This window comes from Panulirus ornatus, chromosome 43 (genome assembly GCF_036320965.1).
Source record: "Panulirus ornatus isolate Po-2019 chromosome 43, ASM3632096v1, whole genome shotgun sequence".
Taxonomy (NCBI): domain Eukaryota; kingdom Metazoa; phylum Arthropoda; class Malacostraca; order Decapoda; family Palinuridae; genus Panulirus; species Panulirus ornatus.
In genome coordinates, this window is record NC_092266.1 from 27,578,320 (window position 1) to 27,592,815 (window position 14,496).

Below are 14,496 nucleotides of genomic sequence, written 5' to 3' on the forward strand. Positions count from 1 at the left end.
CTTCTTAATCAGTAAATTAACTAGCAGTAATTAATCAAAGCAATTCAAATAGCTAACAGATGAAGCAAAAGAAATGCCAACCATAATGCAAATAAGTCTTCATGAAAATTCTTTAGACTAAAGCAGACATAATTCCTGCTTTAATTGCATATTTAGCTAAATCTGGATAAATATAATTACCAATTTAGAATTATTCTACAAACTTACATTTAATCATTTTATAAATATGCATCAGTATTATGTAAATGCGGTGCACCTAAACATGACAAATACATCATGACAACAACTGCGAGTAGATACTCACAAGTTTTTCATTTTTTCATTCTCTATACTAAAAGGTGAAGAATATATTTTCCCATAAAGAAATTCAGAATAAATAATGAAACAATTCAAGTCGTATACATCTGGCATGATTATGATATTACTATTCTAATTCGGTTTCCAATTACATGGGTTGAGTCAAGTGCATATACCCTCCTCTCTGAGACCAGTTGCAGCAATTGTGGAAATCTATCTCACAGCACTGTTGTCCAAAGCCCCAGCATAGTAGGCTGATAAATGAAAGAAGAGACCAATTCCTTCAACTTGCTACCCTACAAATCTATCTCTTTACAAATGCAATAATTCATATCCAGTATATTCATAAATGTGTTGCATTCAATCATATCATCTGCTTGACTTATATCGCACCTTACTTCCATGTTTCAAAAAAATTTTCAAGCTTCGTATTACTCAGCATGAAAGGAAGTACTTCAGTTCACTCGGTCACACATGATCAAGGACACAAAATGTCAGACATATCTCTGACCTTCAAAAACTTTTATCCATTTCTCTGAAATTTTTCCTTGTATTTGCCTTTTCAAACTATAATGATAAATCTGCCCATGTATGAGTTTACCTACCAAGGTAGCTCACTTTCTTTTCATCTATATCTTTGTGTAAGTTTGTGATGACTAAAGTATTTGATAACCAAATAAATATGCAATATTCTTATGAACAAATTCCAAGTAATGCTGCTCAATCTTTGACACCTCAATATCCAGAAAGAGTCAGAAGCCAAGAAGAGAGATATCTTGCATATCATCCTTCTCTAAATACTGGAAAAAGCACCAGGAGACCTATGACAACATTTCACCACTTGGTAGGACAGCATGAAGAGCTCATTGCATATCTTGTCCAATAAACATCAGTCACCAGATATCTTATATAATCAACAGCATGCACACTGTCTAATACAATTGGTAATATCAAGCTCATCTGAAACTGTTCTTACCTGTCCGTTGATTCTTAGATTTTTCTATATTCATCCCATGTAGATTTCTAATTTCACTTGATATCCTTTTGGTATGCTGTAAGGTATAACTACATATTCATTTACTCTGCTTCTTCCATGCTTGGATGGTTTTAAATCAATCATGTTGTTTTTAGTACCCTTAATTTGCTATCACCCACAATTATTTCTTTTTCTTTGGCTTCCCAGGATCTACAGTTCAAATTCTGTCAAACTCTTAATAGTCTAAATGCACTAATCCCATGATCTTACTTGCAAAATATATCGGAATTCTTAATAGCCTGGTCATTTCTTTGTGCTTCGGTCGTGACCACATAATTCAGCAGTATTCACATTGGCTTTTTATTTATTCACTGAACAGCTTCATCATCCATATACTGTCTCTTGTGATGAACATTCTCACTATCACTTAACTCATTTTGATACTTCATCAGATAATGTTACTTAAACAATGTTCTCCACATCTACACTTTCCAGATATTTCTTTTCTCATTGGCCCTTCAGCGGAAGTAAACATTATGCCTAATACCCTTCCATGACTTTGTTGTTCAAATTTCCCTTCTCAGAATTCCATTACGTTTTAGTCTGTTCGTTTGCATACAGTAGTATGTTTAGCTCTTACATTTTTTCTTTGTCTTCTTCAGTGCTTATCATTTTGCTTACTCTAGCACCATCTGTGAATCATCATATCACAAGTTTCCTTTATAGCTTCGTCTGTGTCAGATATTATTATCAACAGTTTATGGGTAATATTGTCCCTTTGAGAACTTGACAAAACATCTTCAACCCATATATACCCGTTTCCTGCCACTTGAATTTTCTCTTTGGCAGAAATTTTTGATTGCAATAACCTGATTTACCTCATATTCTGATTTGCTACTTTTTATAGCAGAATCTTCAGTATATTTTGTCAAACACATTAGGAAAAAAAAAAATCATCCATTCCCTTTCCCTGCATCTGTGCTTCATATATGCTTTTGTGATGCTTTAGTAATGTCATGAGAGTACTTTAACTTGTTACAAACCCATACTGAACCTCACTTATGGGAACTTCATTTTTTTTATCACACTTTCCAAGACTTTAATCATGAGAAGACAAATCACAGGCCAATACAGTTTCAGTAGAGACTTAAATCACCCTTTGTGAATCTAGGACACAAACAGTCAGATGGGAAGAACTAAATAAATTGAAGACAAAGAGAAACAACAAACATTGCAACAATATTAAAAGTAGTTTCAAACCTACCATGAAGCAAAAGATTTATATATAGTAAATAGGGGATGGGAAGAAAGAATACTTCCCATGTATTCCTTGCGCTTCGTAGAAGGCAACTAAAAGGGGAGGGAGTGAGAGGCTGCAAAGCCACCCCTTTCATTTTCAATTTTCCAAAAGAAGGAACAGAGAAGGGGGGCCAAGTGAGTATACTCCCTTTAAGGCACATTCCTCTGTTCTTAACGTTACCTCGCTGTGGGAAATTGTGAATATGTATGAAAAAAAATATATATATATTATCACTATTATTATCATTATACTTAATCACTGTTTCCCACTTCAGCGAGGTAGCACCAGGAAACAGACAAAGAATGACCCATCCACTCATATACAAACAAACATAAACATAAATGCCCATAAATGCACATATACATATATATACATACACAGACATATACATATATACAGGAATGCTTGCCTTCATCCATTCCTGTCGCTACCCTGCCACACAGGAAATAGCATCGCTACACCCCACTCCAGCGAGGTAGCGCCAGGAAAACAGACAAAAAGGCCACATTCGTTCACACTCAGTCTCTAGCTGTCATGTGTAATGCACCGAAACCACAGCTCCCTATCCACATCCAGGCCCCACAGACTTTTCCATTAATCGCTGTTTCCTGCATCAGCAAGGTAGCGCCAGGAAACAAACGAAGAATGGCCTATCCATTCATACACACACACACACACACACACACACACACACACATATATATATATATATATATATATATATATATATTTTTTTTTTTCATACTATTCGCCATTTCCCGCGATAGCAAGGTAGCGTTAAGAACAGAGGACTGGGCCTTTTTTGGAATATCCTCACCTGGCCCCCTCTGTTCCTTCTTTTGGAAAATTAAAAAAAAAAAAAAAGAGAGAGGGGAGGATTTCCAGCCCCCCGCTCCCTCCCCTTTTAGTCGCCTTCTACGACACGCAGGGAATACGTGGGATGTATTCTTAATCCCCTATCCCCAGGGATAATATATATATATATATATATATATATATATATATATATATATATATATATATATATATATGTAATGTAAGGGTAAGAGAGATGTGTGGAAATAAAAAGAGCGTGGTTGAGAGAGCAGAAGAAGGTGTTTTGAAATGGTTTGGGCACATGGAGAGAATGAGTGAGGAAAGATTGACCAAGAGGATATATGTGTCGGAGGTGGAGGGAGCGAGGAGAAGTGGGAGACCAAATTGGAGGTGGAAAGATGGAGTGAAAAAGATTTTGAGTGATCGGGGCCTGAACAAGCGGGAGGGTGAAAGGCGGGCAAGGAATAGAGTGAATTGGATCGATGTGGTATACCGGGGTTGACATGCTGTCAGTGGATTGAATCAGGGCATGTGAAGCGTCTGGGGTAAACCATGGAAAGCTGTGTAGGTATGTATATTTGCGTGTGTGGACGTATGTATATACATGTGTATGGGGGGGGTTGGGCCATTTCTTTTCGTCTGTTTCCTTGCGCTACCTCGCAAACGCGGGAGACAGCGACAAAGTATAAAAAAAAAAAAAATATATATATATATATATATTTCATACTATTCGCCATTTCCCGCATTAGCGAGGTAGCGTTAAGAACAGGGGACTGGGCCTTTGAGGGAATATCCTCACCTGGCCCCCTTCTCTGTTCCTTATTTTGGAAAATTAAAAAAAAAACAAGAGGGGAGGATTTCCAGCCTCCCGCTCCCTTCCCTTTAAGTCGCCTTCTACGACACGCAGGGAAGTATTCTTTCTCCCCTATCCCCAGGGATAATATATATATATATATGCCCATATATTTAACATATACATACACACACACACATATACATATATACACATGTACATATATATTGGAAAAGATCACAAATTCTCTCTTCTATGGATATCAAAGTACATCTAGCATAAATTACCCCCATGAACAGATATCACTTTTAACCATTCTAAGCACCACACTTGATCTTCATTCCTCACAACAAGAGCATCAATAAAAAAGCAACACTCAAACAAAATGCCCACAAAACACAAACTAGCACTAGATTTAGACAAAAGAATCTCTTAGCATCCTCTATAAACAACTCATCCACTCTACCCCAAACTTTGCCTCTCTTACCTTCTTTTATCCTCTAAAAACAAATATAACAAAGCAGCACAACAATGCAGTCAGAAAAACCACTGGCTACTAAGAAATCACAAACACTCAACTCCTACACAAGAAACAGAGCTTCCTAACACTATCATTCCTCAACCTAACTGGCAACCAATTCTTTGCAATACCACTAGACTTATTTCATCCACACCACACTAACCATCAACCTCCAAGAAGAAAATAAAAGCTTAACCTTGCCTCACACTTCAACATTTCAACTAACAGATCCCCTTAACATAAAAATACATAACTGACAAAACACATACATAATGAAATAACCCAACTAGCACTAAACAAATGTTCTCTCTTCCAACTGTCTTACATCTCATAACACCAGACTCACACCCATCTGAAGCCATGCTCATTAGGAAAACATGATTTACACTTTTCCAAGACTCTTCAGGCTCACAGTGCACTTATCAGGCAAGACACTGAACACTTATTGATCAACTGCACTGCACTTCCTCCAAGTAAATACACATATCACTATACTTTACGATGAGTGGACTTGGCCAGCTTTCTGAGTTCTGCAAGACCCCAAAAAAAGAAAAAACTCATGGGGCAGGAAATAAGCAACTAAATAAATAATGGAAAAATATGAAGAAATTAATAAAGCTAACGTAAAAATACATAACACTGACAAAACACATACATAATGAAATAACCCAACTAGCACTAAACAAATGTTCTCTCTTCCAACTGTCTTACATCTCATAACACCAGACACACACCCATCTGAAGCCACGCTCATTTGGAAAACATGATTTACACTTTTCTAAGACCCTTCAGGCTCACAGTGCACTTATCAGGCAAGACACTGAACACTTATTGATCAACTGCACAGCACTTCCTCCAAGTAAATACACATATCACTATACTTTACGATGAGTGGACTTGGCCAGCTTTCTGAGTTCTGCAAGACCCCAAAAAAGTAAAAACTCATGGGGCAGGAAATAAGCAACTAAATTAATAATGGAAAAATATGAAGAAATTAACAAAGTCAACCTGGTGAAGAGATCATTTACAATTTCAAATTTCAAAATGTGAAGAACTTAATAAAGTCAACCTGGTGAAGAGATCATTTTCAATTTCAAATTTCAATGTAGTTTGTTCAAGAATTTATTTCAGTTATTGACAATACTGTACTTATTAAATCAAGTATGTTATCGCAAGATCCCTGTGCATGACAACAGGGTCAACTGGCTTCACTCTCAAACAAGATCCTTATGAAGGGTATATGCCTCTGCCTCTCTGGATCCTTAAAAAACAATTGAATAAATAAAAGGCCATCAGCAAAAACCCTTTCCATTCTTTACAAACATTTCAGGTGGATAAATAAACATTATCCCTTTCTTAACCTGGTCCCACACCATAACCAACCCCGTTAACATAAACTTCAAACATAAAACACAGCTCTCATAGCCATAAAAGAATGTACCCATACCACCAACACAGATCACCTAAACAAAAAATTCCAAGACCTAACATGACAAGCATACTTATCACTGTGACTGTACATGACCCACATCCCTCTCTACCACTTACCAACCTACCCCAGATAAAAACAAACACACCCTAACCTTACACTTCGGTCACCTATACAACCAAATATCCATCCATGAATAATTAACAGAACCAAACACATTTATATGCACATGATCCACCTAACCTAAAACAGTTGCCCCATTAAACATTAACCGAGATATCCCCTATAACAACAACCGTTCTGAATCTGAAATGCCTATGAAAAAAATGACACCAGCATGAATTACATCTGGCCATCATCCATCTCTACAAGCAAATTAAAACATATTCGTCCTTACAAAAGATCTGTCCTCCTTACAAATAATTCAAGAAATAAAATGCTTAATCCTTGAGTGCTTGTCACTTATGTAAAACAAAAAAATTCTAATATCTGTTTTCTCACTGATCACTGAGACTGCCCAAGGGACATTGATTTACGTGAGTGCCATGGGATTCCCACAGAGGGACCCTTGGGCTACAACAACATGAATCAAGGTTCTGGTTGTCAAAGATTAACAATCTATTACTGTGAATACAACCACTCCTCAATAAAATATCCGAACATGAAAGTCACATAACTGTAAAGTCAAGATAATCCGAATACCCTTGGAAGCAAGAGCAGAGGGCTGACAAGTTCATCAATTTCTCAAAGAATTTAATATTGCTGCTATTCATAATGAATAATGACATCAGCATTCTCTTATCTCAGATAAGTTATACCTCCTGTCATTCATTTCAGGGCAATCTGGGTAGTGCAGCAATTACTTTAATCACCATTTAAGAAAATACAGGATTCAGTTTAATTTTGTTTGTAAATTATTCTAAATTTCATGACCACATTTCAGTGACTGCAGGATCATATTATCATGGGATCATGTGATCAAAATGAGCTCTGCCTGTGACAGCACGACACGGCAGCAGGCCAGTGATGATGGAATGAGGGATAGTATAGTTAGGGTGGTAATGGAATAATGACACTAATGAAGTGAGGATAGTAGTAAAACGAAGGTAGAAAAGGAGCACAGGTGGTCATGAAGTGAAGGTATCATAATGCAAGAATGGTAATTTGACAAAGGATGGTGGTGAAGTGCATATGGTAATAAAGTAAGTGAGGTGACAGTGTCAATGTCCTAAACTTTCAAAACAATCTGCCCTTGGAATCTAAAGCTGAAGCAAGGAAACCATCTACCAACAGAAAAGACAATAAGAATAGCATTCCCAAAATATAATATGACAGAATATTTCTAAATCCTATGAATAAGTAAATGAACCAGAAATGCAGCAAAGATTAATATCTTACATCTTAAATCAATCAAATCTTAAGATAATCACATAATCCCAAAACATGAACCCAATATGTACAGCACTGCACCACCCAGATGGCATACCTGGAGAACAGCTCTTGTCTCTACTGGAAAAGTTACTGCAGGTAGGGATGCCACAGCCTCACACTCTTGTTCTTCACTATTCTGCTTACTATTAATATGACTAGAATCAAGATATGCTTCCACGTCTTGGAATGAAGTAGATGAGGGTTTTATATATGTGTTTGCTTCCTGAAACTTCCTTTGCAAAGGTGTTTCAAGTTTCTGATAACAGGCACTGCCTTTTGATTCTTCGATGGGATACAGGTTCGTATCACTATTGTCTAAATGGTCCTTCTTGTGTTCAGATTTCTCATTTGAATTAGCACCAAATGTTACAAAATTCTCAAGCTGAATTTCTGAAGGATCTTCAGTATGGTCTGTGGGTTTTGGGTCTAAAGGAAAAATTGCTTGTAAGGTTGTGTTTCTAATTTCCTGATGATTATGAAAAGAATCTGACTCCTCTGAAATACCAAGATCCTCTTCAGTTACAGATGGTTTTTGTCTTAAAATACTTTGGTTTTCATTCTGAGATATAAACAATTCATCTTTATAATTTGCAGGAGACGCAGGAGCAGAAAAATCCAGCACTGTAGCATCTTTACGTCCATGCTTTGCTTCTAAATCTGACTGATCAGGAACAATTTCAGATTCAATACATAATTCTTTTGCCGATATAAATTTTGCTCTCAACATTTCAGTAGAGTCTGACATCTGAGCCACAGCATACAACTGTTCAATGGCAGGGTCACTCTCTGGCATTCTGACAGCATCACTCTGTATTTTCATACTTTCAACTTCAGACATTGAGGATAACTCAATTCCATTGGTATCTGATATATTAAATGAGTGCAACTGTGTTTTATCAACATTAACAGTTAGAAAATCACTGGATACAGTTTCCTCCTTTATAACAAATTCTGAAGAGTCTTTTTCACCAGATCCTGAATCAGTAACCTTACCCTTGGGAGCCAAAGTAGTACATTCTAACTGTGACTGTGACAATTCCATATGGGGTTCTGTTAGCTCTACCTTCCTATGACCTTCATACATTATAATTTCATTATCCCTCTCTTTCCTGATCAATTCATAATGTATTTTACCAGGAGAATCAATCATATGATTATCTATTTGAGATGAATCAAGAGGTAAAGACTGTGAGCAACTTATACATTCATCTTTGTCTCCATTTTGTCTGATGTGTTTTCCTAATTGTGTTGCTTCATTTTCCTGAGTCTGTTTCAAATGTATAGTGTCTGGTGATGTCTCAACCTGCTTTTTGCTTTTAGGAAGTATTATATCTGTAATTTCAGTCACATGATTAGCAGACAGTTGACTGTGAGCTTCAATGAGGTTGTCCATAAATGATCCACTGTCATCATCCTCACCAAAACCTAAAAATCCAGCTGAAAATATAAGAAATTATTAATCAATTTTCCACCTACAGGATTCCACTCTTTTAAGTGTAAAATACATAGCATACATAAATGACAAGAATCCCAGGTCTGCTACAATTCTGCATCTGCTTGTAGGAGAGAAAATTGTAATTTCAAATATGATGAACACGAAGGCAGAAAGAGTATAATCCCAGCCTCCAACATTTATAAAAACATTGGTTCTAAATATCTTTGTACTTTTTAAGGTGAATGAGCAGACCTTTATCTCATCAACATACCAAAATTTTGGCTAAGATTCCTTCCTCCTCAGTGTCCATGGAAACAACAGCTTTATCAGTTTGAATGTCGCATAAAACATCTCCAGGTTGAATAGGGTCACCTTCCTTCTTCAGCCACTTGACTATGGTTCCCTCCATCATTGTGGGGGAAAGTGATGGCATTTTAATGGGCAATCCTTCAGCTGTGAAGGAAATCATATAAAATTTTTCCACTCCTGAAAAGCTTTGAAGTAATTTTCAAAATAACTACATAACATTTCCCTACCACTGTCTGATGCAGTATTTCCAGTGAACAAGAAGATGAAGACACTGGAGGATATGGCCGGAACATACAAAGTGCCAGATAGTACTAAAGATAGAGGAACTATGTAAAACAATAAGATCTAGTGATGCACTAACGTAGGCAAAAATATATCAAATATCTATTCAATGATATTGACCTGGTGTAAAAATTTACACCTTTCAGCATACCATGAATTAATAAAAACACTTCTGATGCCAGGCCTTAACTGAAATATAAAGAGGTCACTGAAAGGAAAAAAGAAGAGATGAGAAAAGTATTTATGAATTTTGTAGGAAGTGAAAAAAATTGTCTTTTATCAAAAACATGGCAGGTCATAGTTATTGGGAAAGGCATGCGAGAGGGAGAGTTCCAAAGCTTTAAGGTGTAAGGAACGAATCACTTATCAAAACCGCCCACCTGTTATCATCTATACCACTAATATATGTGCCAATTTCTTCCTAAAAACAGGATTATTCATTCAGACTTTAAAATATTAAGGACACCCAACAATTCCTCATTTTTAAATACCAAATAAAAGATTCACTAACTTTACTTAAAACTGTTAAAAACTATATGTATTTTGGCCAAGCTCATTTGCAATGTAATTGCCAACTTCTTGCACATTATGATATCAATGTGGAAAAAGTTTCATACATCTCAGCATGTTTACCTGATGAGAAAGGTTTGGGCAAGAGAATTTTACTATGAAAACCAAAACCAACAGGAAACAAAAAAATGAAAATAGTTTAACTGTCAACAGACTTGAATAAGTACCCTCCATTAGTTCTAGCCACAAAAGTTAACTTAGTAAATGCAATAATCACCTAGTTTTGTCCATGTTATCCCCCTTTCAAAAAGTTTCTCTTTTGTAGGAAGCCATTCATTTGCTTTCTGATTATCTCTTCAGAGTTCTATAAACCAGAACTGGCCACAAAACTGGCCTACCATGCAATGAAATTTCCTTGTCAGCTTTCTTAATGAAATACATGACAGTTGTACCCTTCCGAACATCTGGAGCTACCCCTCTCTCTCTAACATCCTGTTACACAGCATTTTGAGAGGGCTATCAAGTGCCTCAGTGCATTCCTTCAGCACATATGAAGAAACTTTAGCTAATCTTTGTGTCATATGGGTGAAGTTACTTTAACAGCGAGAGTATATCATTACAGTTAATCTTTATAACTGTTAAACGTAATTTTTATACTTTCTGACTTCTCCCGCCCACCTTTCTAACACTGGTGTAGCATCATTTAGTTCCTCACATAACTCCTTGTCCTCTTCCCTCTGAGTCCCTTGGTCACATTGGATATTCTTTAGCCAACAAGTCCTGATGAACTTAAGGAAATGCTTTGGGTTGTCTTTTGCCTTGTCTACAATGGCCTTTTCAAAACCTCTCTGCTCCTCCCTCCATACCTTGCAGTACTTAATCCTTGCTCTGCTATATCTTTCTAATTCTGGCTGGCTTTAGTGTCTTTGAAACTACCCTTCCTCTCACGTCCTACTAAAGGATTAAAGTCAAGAGATCTGTCATTTCAGCAATCTGCTATTATACAAGCAATTGAAACCCACTATAAGTGGGGTTGCATTTCTAAGCAATTATTTTACCAATCTATCACTTACGTATGGACTATAACTGAAACAATTTGGTGATTTTGATGAAAATTTACTGGAAAAGGTAATGAAGAAGGTGCAGGAGGAGTGATGGTGACAGAGAGGCACTAAGCAAGTCTACATTACCCCCTGAATTATCATGCTGAGCAAGTACTACCACAGCCCGGGTAATGCAGATGAAATTTAGAGGATATCATACTGATTGAAAAAGGCGTATCAGTTACTTTAGCAATCTGTTACTAGGACAAAATAAAACTAACAATTTTGGATAAGTGATGTTTTTTCTTGATGTATTACCATTGTTTCATTCAATATGCTCAATAACATATAAATAATGTTCAACTGCTATAGTATTCCCTAAACAATACACAACTGCAGAACAAAATTTCACAATATCCAGAGCTAACAGCCATGCTGAAATGATTTGATAAATTACTGTAAATGTTATGGCATTGCTTAGATTCAGTTGCTAGGAGGGGTACAGTTCTGGTATAGGGGCACTAAAGAACTAACTTATGAATTTAGAAGAAATACACATCAGTGAATTCCTTTAAAATTAACAGAAGCAACTCAGAACCTACACAAATTATTAGGAACATTACTTTTTATCCTACAGCAATACATGTTGACAGTGGCAAGATATAATGATCCTGGGAAAAGCATGGGCCAATTTCGAGAAATCAACAGAACCTAGGAAAACCTCACCTATCATGTCGTAGTCACAACCTATATGTACATATATTTTTTTTGAAAAATGAGAATGTTACGATGTCATTTGCACTGAGCTGCAGGGAAGTATGTTTCACAGTCACTGAGTGCGTTTCCTAAACTTCCTCCTACAACATGCAACTAATATGGCAGCGTAAAGATGGTGATATCTTTGGCATATTGTGATTATACATTAATACTAAACACTTAGGTAAATCTCTTCCCTAGGTGAAGCTGGGTGAGGTTTTCATATACTCTGCTGATTTCACTTAAATTTACCTGACGAACACAGCCCATCTATTACTATTCATATGAAAAATATATAAAGCTCCCCAAGTCTATCTCATTTCTCAACATACAGAGTTTATCAATATGCGCTTCATCCCTGTTATGTCTGTGGTGCCCCTAAACTGGAACTTGAGCCAGTATTTAACATCAAAGGATTGAGAAAATAACGCTACAAATCACACTTCCCTAGTCTAAGTCTATGAACTCCAGTGATATGCATCATTTCTGTGTTGGCTCTGAAACTAGAACATTACCACTACGAGGTTCATTCACTGTGTTCGCTAAGGCACTTACTTTTCCGGTAAAATCACAAAAAAGGGAGTGATCTGCAATAAAAATGAAGGCCAGAAACGTTCTAAAAGACATCAAAAATCAGCCGGGGGCGAAAACAATTTCAGCATTAACCTTCCCAAAATGTCCGAAACAATAATAATACCCACTTCTTCCCATCATGCAATTAATAGAGCAAAAGAAAGCTCATGAGTGCTGTAGGTGAATTTTGGTTACTAATGAATATCAAGGTAAATCTCAGCCCTTAAAAGAGGTTTTCAATGGTATTGTCGACTTCTAGCCTTCTTTATTGTGGCCATCCAAGAGTTGTTCATTATGAGTACGATAAAACCATTGTTCTAAGTCATGCTCCCTTAGTCTTAATCTCTCCTTCTTAGTGCAATGCACACGTTAATATGTGTTTCTTCCAAATTCCTTAACTATTTCCGTACCATCTTTAAATCAGAGAACTTTCCCTTCAAACCATTCCACCGGGACTCAAGAACGTATGAGTATACATGAAGCATGCTGTCATGACACTTACTGACCTGCTACAGGTATTTAAATATCCATTGATGGCTTCCCACATTGTGCTGAGTGATGGAATGGCCAGAATGACAGCTGAATAATTTCGACCAAGTCTTACTTCATCGCATATTTTGGCGATCGCCCTAAATCAATACTAAAAATATTTCTCTCGCGAAAAATAGTCACACGGCTTACCATTACGAGAAGAAGAGCTGTGGAAAAATGCAGCATAGACATAATTTAATTTTGATGCTTTAGAAAGCTTAATTCGATGAAGATTTTGAAGGAGCCGGCCTATGCTTCGACTGCTGATTGCAGCCATCTTGGCACTGACCCAGACAGGTGCCACTTATTGTTATTTTCCTCAATTGTCTCGTAAACGTAAAAGGCAGTATATGTAAATATACATATAACATATGGAATATGAAGTAAAAGTTTGATTTGATTACCTTTCACTCCTGGAAGGTTTTGTTTGCTAGGGGGTAGAACAACTCCCGAGTTGGACTTCAATGTTTAACTTTATCTTGCTAGTCTATTTTTTTTTCTTTAGACGATCATGGAATCCTTTCACAAAGATAGAACCTTCGTTTTGAAAGAGAAGATTTATATACATCTCCTCAGCCAGGATAAAAATATGTATAAAATAGATGACACGCCTCTTGTTTGCTTTGCCTAAAGGCTGCTCCTTGTCCCAATGAATTAGGCGCTATGGCTGAAAAAGTGAGGACAGGTGCACCATTACAGTGGCCCTTCTGTTGTACCCCTAATATACTATTCAGGAAACATTATACCATATTGCTGTGCCATAGATTCAAAACGCTGCTTCATGCTTCTATCACATCATTCTCTCTACTTTCTCCCTTTCTTTATCTTAGTAAGGCCAAGATATTCTTTAATTCGCCAATATCTTGATTGACTTATGGTACTTTCATCAAGCCCACTAATTTTTCCAAGTTATAATTTTGTCACTCTTGATCGGTTTCTCGCGGCAGCAAGGTAGCGAATAGATATATCTATAATATTCACATCTTATGAGTGATGATATAAAGCAAAATCAAAGTGGCTATCTTTTGAACCTTTGTGTTATTGATAATGGTTTGGGAGTAGAGCTCAAGTGTGGTAACTCAAAGGATTGGCGACGCTTATCTTTCATACTTGTTTTCATATTGTACTGCCTATGTACATTAAGCCAAGAGAAAAAAGTTATCTTAAGTGGCCCAATATGTATAAGATAATTTCTATTAATCTTGGCTGAAACCTGAAAACTTTCAGTCAGACTTTCGTACTCTACACAGCTCATGGGGTAACAAAAGGACATAATTGAATATCTATATGGCCATAAGTGGATTAGTTTACATTGTGGAACTTACACATGTAGGGAGAAAAAATTGAATGGCCTTTCTATGTGGTGTACCTTTTTTTACATAGAATGGTATGATTCTTAAGTTTTACTATTTTATGAAATGGAAGCCAATAATATTTTGTACTTAAACTCTGTGGCTATAAGAACACATTAAGGACATCAACAGCAGGAAAGAAG

The 14,496-nt window shown here is 36.6% G+C and overlaps 1 protein-coding gene across 2 annotated transcripts in view; it reads right to left on the reverse strand.

The window, feature by feature from the left end:
• Positions 1-14,369, reverse strand: part of LOC139762427 (dihydrolipoyllysine-residue acetyltransferase component of pyruvate dehydrogenase complex-like) — a 29,583-nt gene extending 15,214 nt beyond the window's left edge. Inside the window, exons 1-2 of one of the 2 annotated variants that reach the window (XM_071687299.1) lie at positions 13,152-14,369; positions 7,618-8,999 (exon numbers count right to left, since the gene is read on the reverse strand). In XM_071687299.1, the coding sequence (XP_071543400.1) occupies positions 7,618-8,999; positions 13,152-13,278 (1,509 nt within the window). In that variant the 5' untranslated portion in view covers positions 13,279-14,369. Of the gene's footprint in view, positions 1-7,617; positions 9,000-9,268; positions 9,451-13,151 lie in introns of both variants that reach the window. The other variant, XM_071687300.1, reaches the window with a different exon arrangement.
• Positions 14,370-14,496: the final 127 nt, after the last annotated feature.